Source organism: Physeter macrocephalus, unplaced genomic scaffold (genome assembly GCF_002837175.3).
Source record: "Physeter macrocephalus isolate SW-GA unplaced genomic scaffold, ASM283717v5 random_41, whole genome shotgun sequence".
Lineage (NCBI taxonomy): Eukaryota > Metazoa > Chordata > Mammalia > Artiodactyla > Physeteridae > Physeter > Physeter macrocephalus.
Genome location: NW_021145327.1, coordinates 45,031 through 58,536, shown reverse-complemented (window position 1 = coordinate 58,536; position 13,506 = coordinate 45,031). Strand labels below are relative to the sequence as shown.

Here is a 13,506-nt window from a genome sequence, read left to right as displayed (position 1 = left end):
CCCCCCAGCAGCCACCTACGTGTCCTGTCCCGGCTTATCCGATCGAATCCAGGGAGGAAAGGGTGCGGGTCCTGCCCGCCCCCTCGTCTGGGGGCGGAGTTTCGCTGACCCTGGAGCCCAATAAATCCACAGTCCGCCGCCGCGAGCTGCCCCTTTAAGCCCCACCGAGACCTCCTGCAGTCAGCGCTGAGCACAGCTCCCAGGGAGAGGGACAGCCGTCTGGGTGGTGGACGCACAGCTGCACCGGGCAATCGGACCGAGTGGGAGGCCAGGTGGACAGACAGACAGACGGTGGAGACAGACACGAAGACGAAGAGGAGGGACAGGGAGACAGGCGACCACAGCAAGGAGCCACAGATTCCTTGCCCAGGGAGCCCCGGCCCGCGGGGGACCAAAGGGGACAGGCTTGCCGTGTAGCTGCCGAGGCCGAGCATCCTCCCACCTCTGCGCAGTCCTGCCTCCTCTGCCACTGCCAACTTCCCTTACCCGAGACACGCGGGGTGGCTGGAAGGGCGGAGGACACGCCTGGTCCCCTCACCCACACCTCATGGCCGCCGTCGAGGCAGGGGTGCGGGCCACGTTCGGAGCCTGGGACTACGGGGTCTTCGCTCTCATGCTGCTGGTGTCCACCGGCATCGGGCTATGGGTCGGGCTAGCCCGGGGCGGGCAGCGCAGCGCCGAGGATTTCTTCACCGGGGGCCGGCGCCTGACTGCCCTGCCCGTCGGCCTTTCGCTGGCCGCCAGCTTCATGTCGGCGGTACAGGTGCTGGGCGTGCCGGCCGAGGCCTACCGCTACGGCCTCAAGTTCCTCTGGATGTGCCTGGGACAGCTGCTCAACTCTCTGCTCACTGCCCTGCTCTTCCTGCCGGTCTTCTACCGCCTGGGCCTCACCAGCACCTACCAGGTACCAGGCAGAGGCCCGGCAGCGTCAGGACCTGCCTGGCTGGGAACGCAGGGTCGCGGCGGGGGAGATCCTGAGGCTTTGAACTGCTGTGCAGGGGGCCGCAGGGGGCCGCAGGCGGGCTCCTTAGTGCTTTAATGTGGGGGCCCCCGGGCGGACAGGTGGCGAGGGTTCTGGGAAGAAGCCCCAGGCACTGGGGCCAGGGGCAGGAAGGAGGAAGAGGAGCCGGCGTCCGGATTCTCTTTGGTGGAAACCCGGTCAGGGCGTGGCCAGGCTCGGCCAGGGGCGCACTCACGTGCGAACAGGCACACACTTGCAACCCACATGCCTGGGCTTGCGTACACCCGAGTGCTCGCCGGGCGGCGGGCTCCGGATTCGAAATCCGGCATCCCCGCTTCCTCCTACCTTTTGGCAAGGGGTTGCCTCTCTGCTCGGGTTTCCCAAACGTCAAACTGGGCTAATTACAGGACCTCCCTCCAGGGCAGTGGGCAAAGTGATTAAAATCTTGACCAGTGTACGGTAAGCAGCCAGCTACAGGCACTGTATCTTGCCAAAGTTGACTCAGAGAGGCGGCAGCCCCAGGGGACGATCAGACATGAGTGGGAGTGGGTGGGGCTGATGTGTACACACTTGATGGCTCAGTCCTCCTGGGCACACGCCATGTGCCCAGGCGCGGGGATGGCGCGTGTGCGCCAAGTGTGTGCAGATAGGTCGGAGTGTGTGCTCCTGGCGGGAGCCCCCGTGGGCAGGAGTGCGGAGAGCGCAGTTGCCCTCCCGAGGGCGGGCAGAAGCCAAGAGGGCGAGTGAAGGACCCCAGACGCCTCGGGCCCCTGGGTAGGGCCTGTCCAAGTGACCATGAGCCCTCGGCTCCTCCTTGCAGTATCTGGAGCTGCGCTTCAGCCGCGCTGTGCGGCTCTGCGGGACCCTGCAGTACCTGGTGGCTACAGTGAGTGGCCTCGGCCCCGCCCTCGCCCCCAGGGTCCAGCTCGGGTCAAATCTTGGTCGGTCCCGCCCACAGCCCTCTCCCTTCCCTCACGACCCCGCCCCGTGGGTCCCGCCCCCACCCCGCAAAGCCTTGCCTAGGCCCCGCCCACAATCCTTCTGGCCCCGCCCCCAAGAGGCTCCATCTATAATACAAGTTTGGCCCACAGGCCTCTCTCATACGCGCTACCCGAGCCCACCGCGACCCTACATGGCCCTGCCCATCTGCCCCCAGTCACGTACCCCAACCACCCTTCTCCCCCTATCTCCTAATGCCTTCTTCACCCAGGAGCCCCCCAATCCCCCCGCCTCTACTCACCTGCCCCTGCCCTCTACCTGCAGATGCTGTACACCGGCATCGTGATCTACGCCCCCGCGCTCATCCTGAACCAAGGTTTGACTCGGGGGAGGGAGACGGGGAGGGGACAAAAGCTTAGAGACTGGACCAGGGGAAGGAAGGGGCAGCCCTAGGAGAGACTTGGGAGGGAAGTATCCTCCTGGAGAGAAGAGGGCCCAAGACAGTGGAGGCCAAGTTTACACCCTGCACAGCGGCCTAATGGGAGGGTCTCCTTGCAGTGACAGGGCTGGACATCTGGGCATCGCTCCTGTCTACCGGAGTCATCTGCACCTTCTACACTACTGTGGTGAATGTCCCCCTACCCCCACCGGACGTGGGGCTCCATGTCCACTGAGTGGGAGACACTGTGGGCAGGCCCATCCACTCCCTACTTTCCCTTCCTCCGGAGGAAGCCTGTGTCCCAACTGGGCCTACTTCCTCCTCTTTATTATGAAAGGTGATTTGAAAGGTTTATTGCTGAAAGTCCAAGGACAATCTAGCTTCAGGCATGGCTGGATCCAGTGGCTACAACAGAATCCTCTGGGTCCCTCTCCCATCTCTAGGGACCTCATTAGCTCCAGGCTTCCACCCCTTTTGGCTTCCTTCCAGCAGCAAGTGAGTTCCAATTTCAGGATTGTCTTGGTGAAGTCCCGGAAGGGCTCTGTTTGGCTGGTTCTGGTATTCTGTGAAGGATGAGCCATTCACAGATGTTTGGGTAGCTAGGATATTCTGATTGGCTATTCCTGGAGCTGGGAGCAGGGTTAGCTTCACCCAAATGACCTGGGTCGGGGGAAGGGGCTTCTCCAAAGGAAAATCCAGGGGCTGCCAAGACAAAAACATGAAGAACATGCCAAAGACATGAAGGCTGGATGGGTAAAAACAACAGCTAATAATAACAGTAGTACTAATAATGATAATAATGGTGGCAGCCATCACTCACTGAACACTTGTATGTGCCAGATGCTCTTCCAAATATTTTTCTTGTAGTAACTAATTTAGTCCTCACAGTGATACCCTGAGGAAGGTACTGTTATTACCCCCATTTTACAGATAAGGAAACTGAGGCAGAGAGGGGTATTGGTCCCAGCCACTGCTGGAGGCCAGGCCAGGTTGGCCCCAGCCAGGTCCGCCACCTGACTCCTTCTCCCTCCTACCTCTGCCCTGTCCTGTCGGCCCCAGACAGATTCCCGTCTGACACCCTGTCTCCCTCTCTGTCACATCTTGCAGGGCGGCATGAAGGCTGTGATCTGGACCGACGTGTTTCAGGTCTTAGTGATGCTGAGTGGTTTCTGGGTTGTCCTGGCTCGCGGAACTATGCTCGTGGGTGGACCTGGGCAAGTACTTGAGCTTGCCAAGAACCACTCCAGGATCAACCTGATGGAGTAAGTGAAAACATAAAGGGGCATACTGCCAAACGATGGAGCTGACATCTGTCTGCCCTGGGAGAAGCCAGCCAATGCCTCCTGCTCCAGGAAGCCCTCCTTGCTCCCCTCACGAGACTCCCCACGGACAGAACCCTGGCTCCCCCTCTCTGTACTCCCATAGCCCCCATCCCTCCATCTGGCCCAGACTTCTGTACCACTCCACCCCCTAGCCTAGACTGGGGACTGCAGGCTCTCTGAGCTCCCAGCTGAACATAGAAAAAATGTTTTCTGAGTGCATACATGGATGATTCAAACTCCTATTCACACTTCAGAACCTACCCCAAATATCCCTTTAAGGCCCATAAGGTGCAGAATGGCTATCTGGGGCACTTTGCGCGGGTAAAGTCAGTGTGGCATCCCCACATGGCTGACTTGCCCTGCCCTCATCCAGCTTTGACCTGGACCCAAGGAGCCGCTACACATTCTGGACTTTTGTTGTCGGTGGCACATTGGTGTGGCTCTCAATGTATGGTGTGAACCAAGCACAGGTGCAGCGCTACATGGCCTGTCGCACGGAGAAACAGGCCAAGCTGTGAGTATTTGGGAGGGGCAAAGTGGATACTTCGGGAACGTGCTTCTCCCCTCCCCTTCTGAGACCACCTCTCCCCCCAGGGCCGTGCTCATCAACCAACTGGGCCTGTTCCTGATCGTGTCCAGTGCTGCTGCCTGTGGTATCATCATGTTCACGTTCTACCTTGACTGTGACCCTCTCCTGGCAGGGCGTATCTCTGCCCCAGACCAGGTAAGTCTGGTCCAGGCTCCTAGGCCACTTCTATCTACCCACCCCCACTGTGAACCTCTGGATGAGTCTCCGCGGGTGAGTGTGGAAAAGTAGAGACAGCCTGTGCAAAGGTCCAGAGGCAGGAAAGAGCTCAGCTCACAGGAGGATCTGGGAGGTGATAGGAAGCCATGGGAGGGAGTAGGGGAGAGGCATTTCAGACTCCCTGAAGGCTATCAAGGAGGAGATGGGACCAGGGTCCATCATGAAATGATGACATTAACCATAATGACCCTCTCTCATGTCCCAAGTGTCTACTCTGTGCCTCATGCTGCTGTTCCCTTCACAAGCAGTTAATTTCCCATCAAATCTTTCAACATGTGATGAGGCCAAGGTTGCCATGGCCCTTGACTTACAGATGAGGAAACTGAGGCAGGAGGTCATGGGTAGAGCAATTGCCTGAGGTCCACAGGCAAGTCAGAGGCAGCACCAGGGCCAAGACCTAGACCTCCACACCCTGGCGGGATCTTTGACCCTGAGGTGAATTCAGAGCTGGCAGAGGCTGCAAGACCATCCCATCAGATCCTCCTCTGGGGTCAGATCCTGGCCTGTCTGACTGTGTAACCTAAAGCAAGGTGTGTACCTCTTTGGTCTCACTGGCTCCATCGGTAAAGTGGGGATGACACAGGACCTTACCTCACTCAGGTCCCAGGGCTCTTTGCATGGTATCACAAAGTCAATCAACAAACACACACACGCTAAGTGCCCACTGTGAGCCTGGTCTGTACAGGGTGCTGGGGATGTGCAGTGTAAGGACAGACAGAAGCCCCTGCCCTTGGGGTGCTGCTGTCCTGGAGGTTGACCCCCGACTCCCCCCAGTACATGCCCCTGATGGTGCTGGACATCTTCGTGGACCTGCCTGGAGTCCCTGGGCTCTTTCTGGCCTGTGCCTACAGTGGCACCCTCAGGTGAGTGGCGCAGCTTGCTCACTTGGCCACACCGTGGGTCCTCCTTGTCTGTACCAGCTGCTCCCCTGTGAGATGGAATGTTCTGGGCATGTCCATCCTTTACTGCTCAGTCCCCATCGGGTGGGCTCTGGCAAAGGGCACGCCCTGGGCATAAGGACCCCAGCTCGGGAGTCTTTACCTTCTTATTGCCCGGCAGGGCCACACGAGACTCCTTTCCCTTCTTTCTGTCCTCCATCCCCCAAACAAATGTTTGTTAAGCACCTATGTGGCAGGTACTGCTGTTCTAAATATTGGGGCGCAGCCATGGCCAAGCGGTCCCCCACTCTTGCCCTCAGGGGCCTCACACTCCGGTGGTTTCAAATCGTCTACAGCTTCTGGCCTGCTCCCGCTGTGACCAGAGTTCCATGTGACTGTTCTCTGCACCCCATTATTGCTCTGTAATGAGAACTTGTGTCATTTGTGTCCTTGGTCATGGGTGTCCTTGCTCCTGCAAGGGTGTCTCAGGTCTATGGGGGAGTGTGGAGATGTGGACATCTCCACTCCTGAGGAATCTGTCGCCCCTGCCTCTGCCCTTGGGCTGGCTGGGGGTCCTGGCAGGCCAGATAGTGTGGGCAGCTGGGGACCTCCCCTAGCACGTAGGCCCCAGGGGGTGTGTGGCCAATCCCTTGATGTGGCCTGAGGACACCCCTCCCCCCTCCCTTGTACCGGCCAGCACTGCATCCACCAGCATCAATGCCATGGCTGCCGTCACTGTGGAGGACCTCATCAAACCTCGGCTGCCGAGTCTGAGCCCCCGGAGACTTGTCATCATCTCCAAGGGGCTGTGTGAGTTGGGGGGACCCGGGTGGGGGGCCAGGGCAGCCTGTCCCCGCTGACAGTGCCATCCCCATCCACTACAGCGCTCATCTACGGCTCGGCCTGTCTCACTGTGGCAGCTCTGTCCTCCCTGCTGGGGGGCGGCGTTCTCGAGGTGAGCCCCGCTCCCCACCCTGCCTTAATCTCCCCAAGAGGTGAGGCAACATCCACGTTGAAATGAGGCTCCGAGAAGGTTATACATATCAGCGGCAGAACTGAGTTCTGACTGATGCCACAGGCAGGATACTTCCTGCAGCCACGTGGCCGGAAGCGGCGGGGGTGGGGGTGGGGCATCTAGGAGGGGGAGTGGTGGCCTGGGGGCAAGAAGGGCCTCCTCCTGGCCTGGAGGTGGAAATTTGTCAAGAGAGAGAATCAGCATCTTTGGGAGAGAGGCAGGCACCAGGAATCCCCTCCCCTTTGGGGAGTCCCCTCCCCTTTAGGGCACAGAGGAGTCTCAAGGTCCACAGTAGAATTCCCCGGGTCTTCCTTTCCCAGCGGGTAACCTGAGGACAGGAGAGGTGGGAGAGCTCTGCTCTCAGTCTCAACCCCACCCACTCTCCCAGGGCTCCTTCACCATCATGGGAGTCATCAGCGGCCCCCTCCTAGGAGCCTTCATCCTGGGAATGTTCCTCCCCGCCTGCAATACGCTGGTGAGTGGGGGTGAGCGAGGTGAGGGGCTGGGAGTACCCTCCACTGACACTGGGTCCCCCATCAGGGCGTCCTGTCCGGGCTGGCGGTGGGCTTGGCGCTGTCGCTGTGGGTGGCCGTGGGTGCCACTCTGTACCCGCCTAGCGCACAGTCCATGGGGGTCCTGCCTTCATCGGCCGCCGGCTGTGCTGTGCCCTCGGCCAACGCCTCTGGCCTCCTAGACCCGCTTCTCGCCGCCAACGCCTCCAGCAGGGCCTCCAGGTGAGCGAGCTGGTCTGAGCGGGAGGCGTGGCCAGGGAGGGATCCTGGCCCCATGGAGAGGAGGAGCGGGGAGCAGGAAGAAGTGAGGGAAGGGCATTCCCAGCAGAGGGGAAAGAAAGTGCAAAGGCTCTGAGACCAGGCTTCAGTTTGTTTGTTTGTTTGTTTGTTTGTTTGTTTATGGCTGCGTTGGGTCTTCGTTGCTGAGGGTTCAGTTTGTGTGTTTCTTTGTTTGTTTGTTTATTTGTTTATGGCTGCGTTGGGTCTTCGTTGCTGCGGGCAGGCTTTCTCTAGTTGCGGTGCGCGGGCTTCTCATAGCGGTGGCTTCTCTTGTTCTCTTTGCTGAATACTCTTGATTTATTCATCTGCTGTGGGTGGACATTGGTTCGTTTCTGGTTTGAGTCTCTGATCAATAAAGCTGCAGTGAACATTCTAGTATCTATCCTTTTTTAAAAAAAATTTATTTATTTTTGGCTGCTTTGGGTCTGGCTTTGGCAGGCTTTCTCTAGTTGTGGCGAGCGGGGGCTACTCTTCGTTGCGGTGCGCGGGCTTCTCATAGCGGTGGCTTCTCTTGTTGCGGAGCGCGGGCTCTAGGCGCTCGGGTTTCAGTAGTTGTGGCACGCGGGCTTAGTTGCTCCGCGGCATGTGGGCTCTTCCCGGACTAGGGATCGAACCCGTGTCCCCTGCATTGGCAGGCGGATTCTTATCCACTGCGCCACCAGGGAAGTCCTCCAGTGTTCAGTTTAGTGCATTCCAACTATGGTGAGGTTGGGATGGATTTAATGGGAGGAGTAAGGATAGGAGATGAGGTCCAGCCAGAGGAATCTGATTCTTTTCTTTCTAAATTGAGATATCATTTACAGAGCATAAAATTAGCCATTTAAAAGTGGCTTTTAGTATATTCCCCAGGTTATACAATCATCACCACTAACTGAAGAGTATTTTCATTACCTCAAAAGCAAAAACAAACAAAACAAAATAGACCAAAAAATAAAACTCTGTACACTTTAGCAGTCCCCATTTCCACCTCCCTCTAGCCCCTGGCAACCACTAATCCAGTTTCTGTCACTATGGATTTGCCTATTCTGGACATTTCATATGAATGAAGTTGTACAATATACGGCCTGTTGTCTCTGGCTTCCTTCACTCAGCATGGTGTTTTTAAGGTTCATCTACATTGTAGTGTGTGTCAGTGCTTCACTCCTTTTATATCTGAGTAATATTTCACTGTATGGATGGATCAATTTTATTTTTCCTTCATCAGTTGATGGACATTTAGTGATTGTGAACAGTGCTGCTATGAACATTTGTGTTCAAGAATTGGTGTAGACATATGTTTTCATTTCTCTGGATGTATACCTAGGAGTGGAATTGCTGGATCATGTGGTAATTCTATGTCTAACTTTTTGAGGAGCCACCAGACTGTTTTCCACAGTGACTACATCATTTTACATTCCCTCCAGCAACGTACGAGTGTTCCAATTTCTCCACATCCTCTCCAACACTTGTTATTTTCCTCTTTTAAAAATTCTAGCCATCCTACTGGGTATGAAGTGATATCTCATTGTGGTTTTGACTTGTGTTTCCCTAATGACTAATGATGTTGACCATCTTTTCATGTGCTTACTGGCCATATTTATATCTTCTTTGGAGAAGTGTCTACTCAGATCCCTTGCTCATTTTTAAACTGGGCCATTTGTCTTTTCATTGTTGAGTTGTAATTTATATATTCTTTATATCTTTATAATTCGGGATATTAGATCCTTATCAGATGTATGATGTGTAAATATTTTCTCTCATTCTGTGTGCTGTCTTTCATTCTGTTGACAGTATCCTTTGAGATACAGAAGTTTTCCATTTTGATGAAGTCCTGTTTACCTATGTTTTCTTCGTTTTGTTTTGTTTGGCTGTGCTACGTGGTTTTTAGGATCTTAGTTCCCTGCCCAGGGATTGAACCCACCCCCTCAGCAGTGAAAGCAAGGAGTCCTAACCACTGGACCGCCAGGGAATTCCCTCTATGTTTTCTGTGGTTGCTTGTGCTTTGGGTGTCATATCTAAGAAACTACTGCCAAATCCAAGGTCATAAAGATTCGCAGCTGTTTGCTTCTTAGAGCTTAATTTGGTTTGATTCTGAGGGCAACAGGGCTCCATGCAGGGTGATGAGCAGGGGCAAGATGTGACCTGAGTTACAGTTTAGTACATTTAGTAACGCTCCCCGCCCCCCCCCCCACTTGTGTGTACAGAATGCCTGAGGGTGTTGGTGGGACAGCAGCTGGGAAGGGGAACTGGCAATAATGGAGGACTGGGCTGGGTCGTGGGAGTGGAGACAGGAAGAAGCAAATGGACTGGGAGTGGATTGTAGACTCATGCTCCACTCTCCCTCCCCCAGCCTCGAAATGGACCCTGATCAACCCACCTTCGCTGACAGCTTCTACGCCATTTCCTATCTCTATTATGGTGCCCTGGGCACACTGAGCACCGTGCTATGTGGAGCTCTCGTCAGCTGCCTGACGGGTAAGGAGGGCGTGTGGCATCCTTAGAGGTCATCCTGTCCACCCCTCTGCCTGTAGGACCCACCAGACAGGGAGGGAAGGAAGGATCCTCCTGCCAGCCAAGTGGCCACTGTGTGCTAGCTGCATCTACCCCCTGTGTACTGCATCACCTTCAGGACAACCCTCCACCTCGTGGGACTTGTCCTAGTTTGCAGAGGCAGAAACAGAGGCATCCCCTATCCACCTCTCTATTCCCTCTTCGCCCCCCCCAAATTAAGGCTTTGCTAGAGGAAGTCGGGTAGGGCCACGAGACGCTGTCCCTGGTGCTGATATATCTTCTCATCAAGGCCTTAGCAACTCTGCGCTCCTCCAGGAATTCTGAATCCCATGGAGAAGTGGAAAGAGATCAAAAGAAATCAATAGAGAGAATAGTACCTGTTCTCGCTTCCTGAGTCTCATACTTTACATTCACCAGGCCTTTATTGAGTCTTTCTCTGTTGGGCAATATTCTAGACGATAGGGACATAGGAGTGAATGGAACCATGTGCCTGACCCTCCTGGCCATCCACTGTTGATCTATTACAACCCCTCACTGTATAGATGAGACAACTGAAACCCAGAGAGGGGCAGAGACTTGCCAGTGTCCCCAGAGGGTCACTATCGGATCTCGGATTGGAAACCATCAGAGCTCTCCCTTCCCCTCCCCAGGGCCTGGTCTCCAGTCCCCACCCCCCACCCCTCGCTAAATGATTACACTTTCTCTCTGCCCCCTCAGGCCCCACCAAGCGCAGTGCCCTGGGTCCTGGTCTGCTGTGGTGGGACCTCACACGGCAGACGGCATCTGTGGCCCCTAAGGAAGAAGTGGCCACCCTGGATGACAGCTTGATGAAGGTCAGTCTCAGGGCTGTGCTCCCGGAGTTGGGGGAGGGGCAGTGAAGTGGCTTCGGGTGCTCTGTGTGTGGCCATCACTCAGGGAAGTGACAGGGTGAGTCAGCATCTTTGTCTTTCTCAACTTCTCCTTACCTCCAGTGGAAAGGCTCAGTTGGGAGCTAATGTGTCTTCAACACTTTCTCTTACCCCCTTTAACAAGCACTGAGCAGAATTCATTTTCATTGTATCTGTTTTTACAATTACTTCCAATCTATGGCAAGTGAACCTGGTTTGTCTTTTGGTGTTGATATAAAGTGTCTCCTGAAAATAAAATTGCTTAATTCAAAAGTGAGTCAACTTAGGAAAAATCTTACATAAGAAACACCACAGGGAGTAGACCAAACCTTGGCCAAAGCCGTGTGGCTGCTATTGGAATGTCCTGAGTTTAAGAAACATTGTCCCTGGGGGGTCTGATCCAGGCCTGCTCTTGCTTTGGATTCCCTGTTTCATTCCCTTATTTATTAAGCACTTGCTGTGTACCCAGACCTGCACTGGCAGAAGCAGAAGAAAGCTAAACCAAGAAAGGAATAGGATCTAAGCAGGTGGTGAATATTAGGAAGAAAATAAAGCAGAATACTATGATGGGGATGGCCTCTTGGAAGAGGTGACATTAATAGAGTCCAGAATGAGAAGGAGACGGCCATAGGGAAATCTGAGGGAAGGACATTCTTGGTGGAGGGCACAGCAGGTGCAAAGGGTCTGAGGCCAGAGCAGACTTGGGCACAGCAGGTGCAAAGGGTCTGAGGCCAGAGCAGACTCAAAGGTGAGGGCTGGGGAGGGAGGGGATTTAGCTTAAGTGTTTTAAAGCTCCCTCCAGCTGCTGTGGGAAAATATTTATTTTCTTGAAGAACAATAGGCAGAGTCAGAGAGAGGAGGTGGGCAGGCATCCATGGAAGCTCTGATGGCCTGGACTGTAGGTGACACGGGCATGGGGGACAGAAGTGGATGGAGGTTTTGGAGGCAGAAGGGACAGGACTGACCTATGCACTGGACAAGGGGAGAGTGTGCAACTCTGCCCAGGTTCTGTCCTCCCAGGCCCTCTGTCCCCAACTGGAGGATATCTGAGCTGACATAGCAGAAGTGGTCTTTATGACAGGGTCTTTCTTCTCTCCTCCCCCCAGGGTGCTGAAGAATTGCCCCCAGGAGCCAAGAGGCCTCCTGACTTCCTGCCCACTGACGAGGACCATTTGCTCTTCCTGGGTCAGAAGGAGATGAATGGAGCTGGCTCCAGGACCCCAGGCAGTGAACATGACAAAGGTCTTGACCTGCGAGAGACAGACCTCTGAGACAGTCAGGGACTGACCACCTGGGATGGAACCCCAGGGGAGCCAATCCCAGGCCATGAGCCGATGGCCCTGGGCTCCTATTGGCTAGGCCACATCATATGCAAATAAGCTTGGGACTGCACGTCCCTGCCCTATGGGAAGAGGTGAAGCCCCACCTCCAGAAAGTCATTTTATCCTGCCTCCTCCTTCCAGCTGGACCCAAGTCTTAGATGCTGCACCCCTGCCCGCTCCCCCAAAAGAAGGCCAGATATTTCTCTACCTACAAGAGAAAGATGTTGGAGTCCCCTCTGGACAACATGAGAAACCCCAGGCCCAACACTGGGGTCTGAGAAAGACCCCAGTTCTTTCCTGGGAAGTATCTGAACCTTAGCAAAGATTTTGGAGGTCCTCAGGCCCAAGCCCTTGTGCCTACTTCACAGGTAGGGAAACCAAGGCCTGGAAAGGGGCATTGACTGGCCAAGGTCACAGAACAAACCAGAGACTCATCGAGAGTTGGACACCAGCTCTCCCTCCTTCATCCCTTCACTATTTTCCTCCCTTTGGAGGGACAGACGTCACATGGCCTCTGATCTTGTGAGGAGGAGGGGAGGAGAAAGGAGGAATAATGTTTTCAGCCTTCCTTCTGTGCCTGGACACTTTACCCATCTCATCCATTAAGGACCATGAGCCCACTTTACAGAGGAAGAAACTGAGGCTCAGCGAGGTTGCCTGAGGTCACACAGTGAGTCGGCTCAGGGCAGGGACAGACCTGGGTGCTGCATGATGCTGAGGCTCCGTTGACGATGTGTTGCTGGTATACAGGCGAGCTCACATACCAGAGATGCGTCTGACCCTTGGTTGGAGGCTTCATGCACGTCAAGTAAATGACTCTTGATGTTCTGTCTTCTCTGAAAAATCATTCTGGCTGTCACCCTAGATCTCCTCAGTCAGATCTGAGTGCAAATCTCTTTATCACTATCCCCGAGCCTATGATGAATAAACCTGAGTATTTAAAGCATCAGAGCAAGGTGATCACTCCCACGCTAGGGTGCCTTCACTGCCTTCCCAGACACACAGCTTCTCTCCCCTTCTGACTCCCTCCCAAAGCATCCCCTCCTCACTGCCCTTTGTACACTGTCCCTGCACCAGCCCCTGGGGTTTCTGTGACCCTGAGATCTGGCTGTACCCACCTCTGCCCACAACTGCCGTGGCTCTCATGGCCTCCAGGGAAGCGTCCCCTGCTCACTTGGCAGTTGGGGCCCTTATACTAGGTTCAATAGGGTAGCCCCCAAATTCACATCTACCTGGAAACTCAGAATGTGAGCTTCTTTGAAAATAGGGTCTTGGCAGGTGTACTTGGTCAAGTTAAGATTAGGTCATACTGGGACTTCCCTGGTGGCGCAGTGGTTGAGAATCCGCCTGCCAGTGCAGGGGACACGGGTTCAAGCCCTGGTCCAGGAAGATCCCACATGCCACGGAGCACTACTACAAGCCTGTGCGCCACAACTGCTGAGCCTGCGCTCTAGGACCTGCGAGCCGCAACTACTGAGCCCACGTGCCACAACTACTGAAGCCTGCACGCCTAGAGCCTGTGCTCCGCAGCAAAGAGAAGCCACCGCAATGAGAAGCCCGTGCACCACAACGAAGAGTAGCCCCCGCTCATCACAACTAGAGAAAGCCTGCGTGCAGCAACGAAGACCCAATGCAGCCAAAAATAAACAAATTAATT

The 13,506-nt window shown here is 55.0% G+C and overlaps 1 protein-coding gene across 1 annotated transcript; it reads left to right on the top strand.

The window, feature by feature from the left end:
- SLC5A5 (solute carrier family 5 member 5) lies at positions 1-11,798 on the top strand. The gene is made up of 15 exons (XM_007116903.4): positions 1-904; positions 1,782-1,847; positions 2,225-2,276; positions 2,459-2,526; positions 3,447-3,601; positions 4,035-4,175; positions 4,256-4,385; positions 5,241-5,329; positions 6,042-6,154; positions 6,229-6,299; positions 6,748-6,834; positions 6,900-7,093; positions 9,480-9,604; positions 10,358-10,473; positions 11,634-11,798. Exons 1-15 carry the CDS (start codon positions 548-550, stop codon positions 11,796-11,798), a joined length of 1,929 nt encoding a protein of 642 aa, XP_007116965.1. The 5' UTR covers positions 1-547.
- Positions 11,799-13,506: the final 1,708 nt, after the last annotated feature.

Coding starts and splice junctions, on each gene's coding strand:
- SLC5A5 (XM_007116903.4), top strand. CDS start 548: ATGGCCGCCGTCGAGGCAGGGGTGCGGGCCACGTTCGGAGCCTGGGAC. Junction 2,277..2,458: donor CGCGCTCATCCTGAACCAAG/GTTTGACTCGGG, acceptor GTCTCCTTGCAG/TGACAGGGCTGGACATCTGG. Junction 2,527..3,446: donor GCACCTTCTACACTACTGTG/GTGAATGTCCCC, acceptor CACATCTTGCAG/GGCGGCATGAAGGCTGTGAT.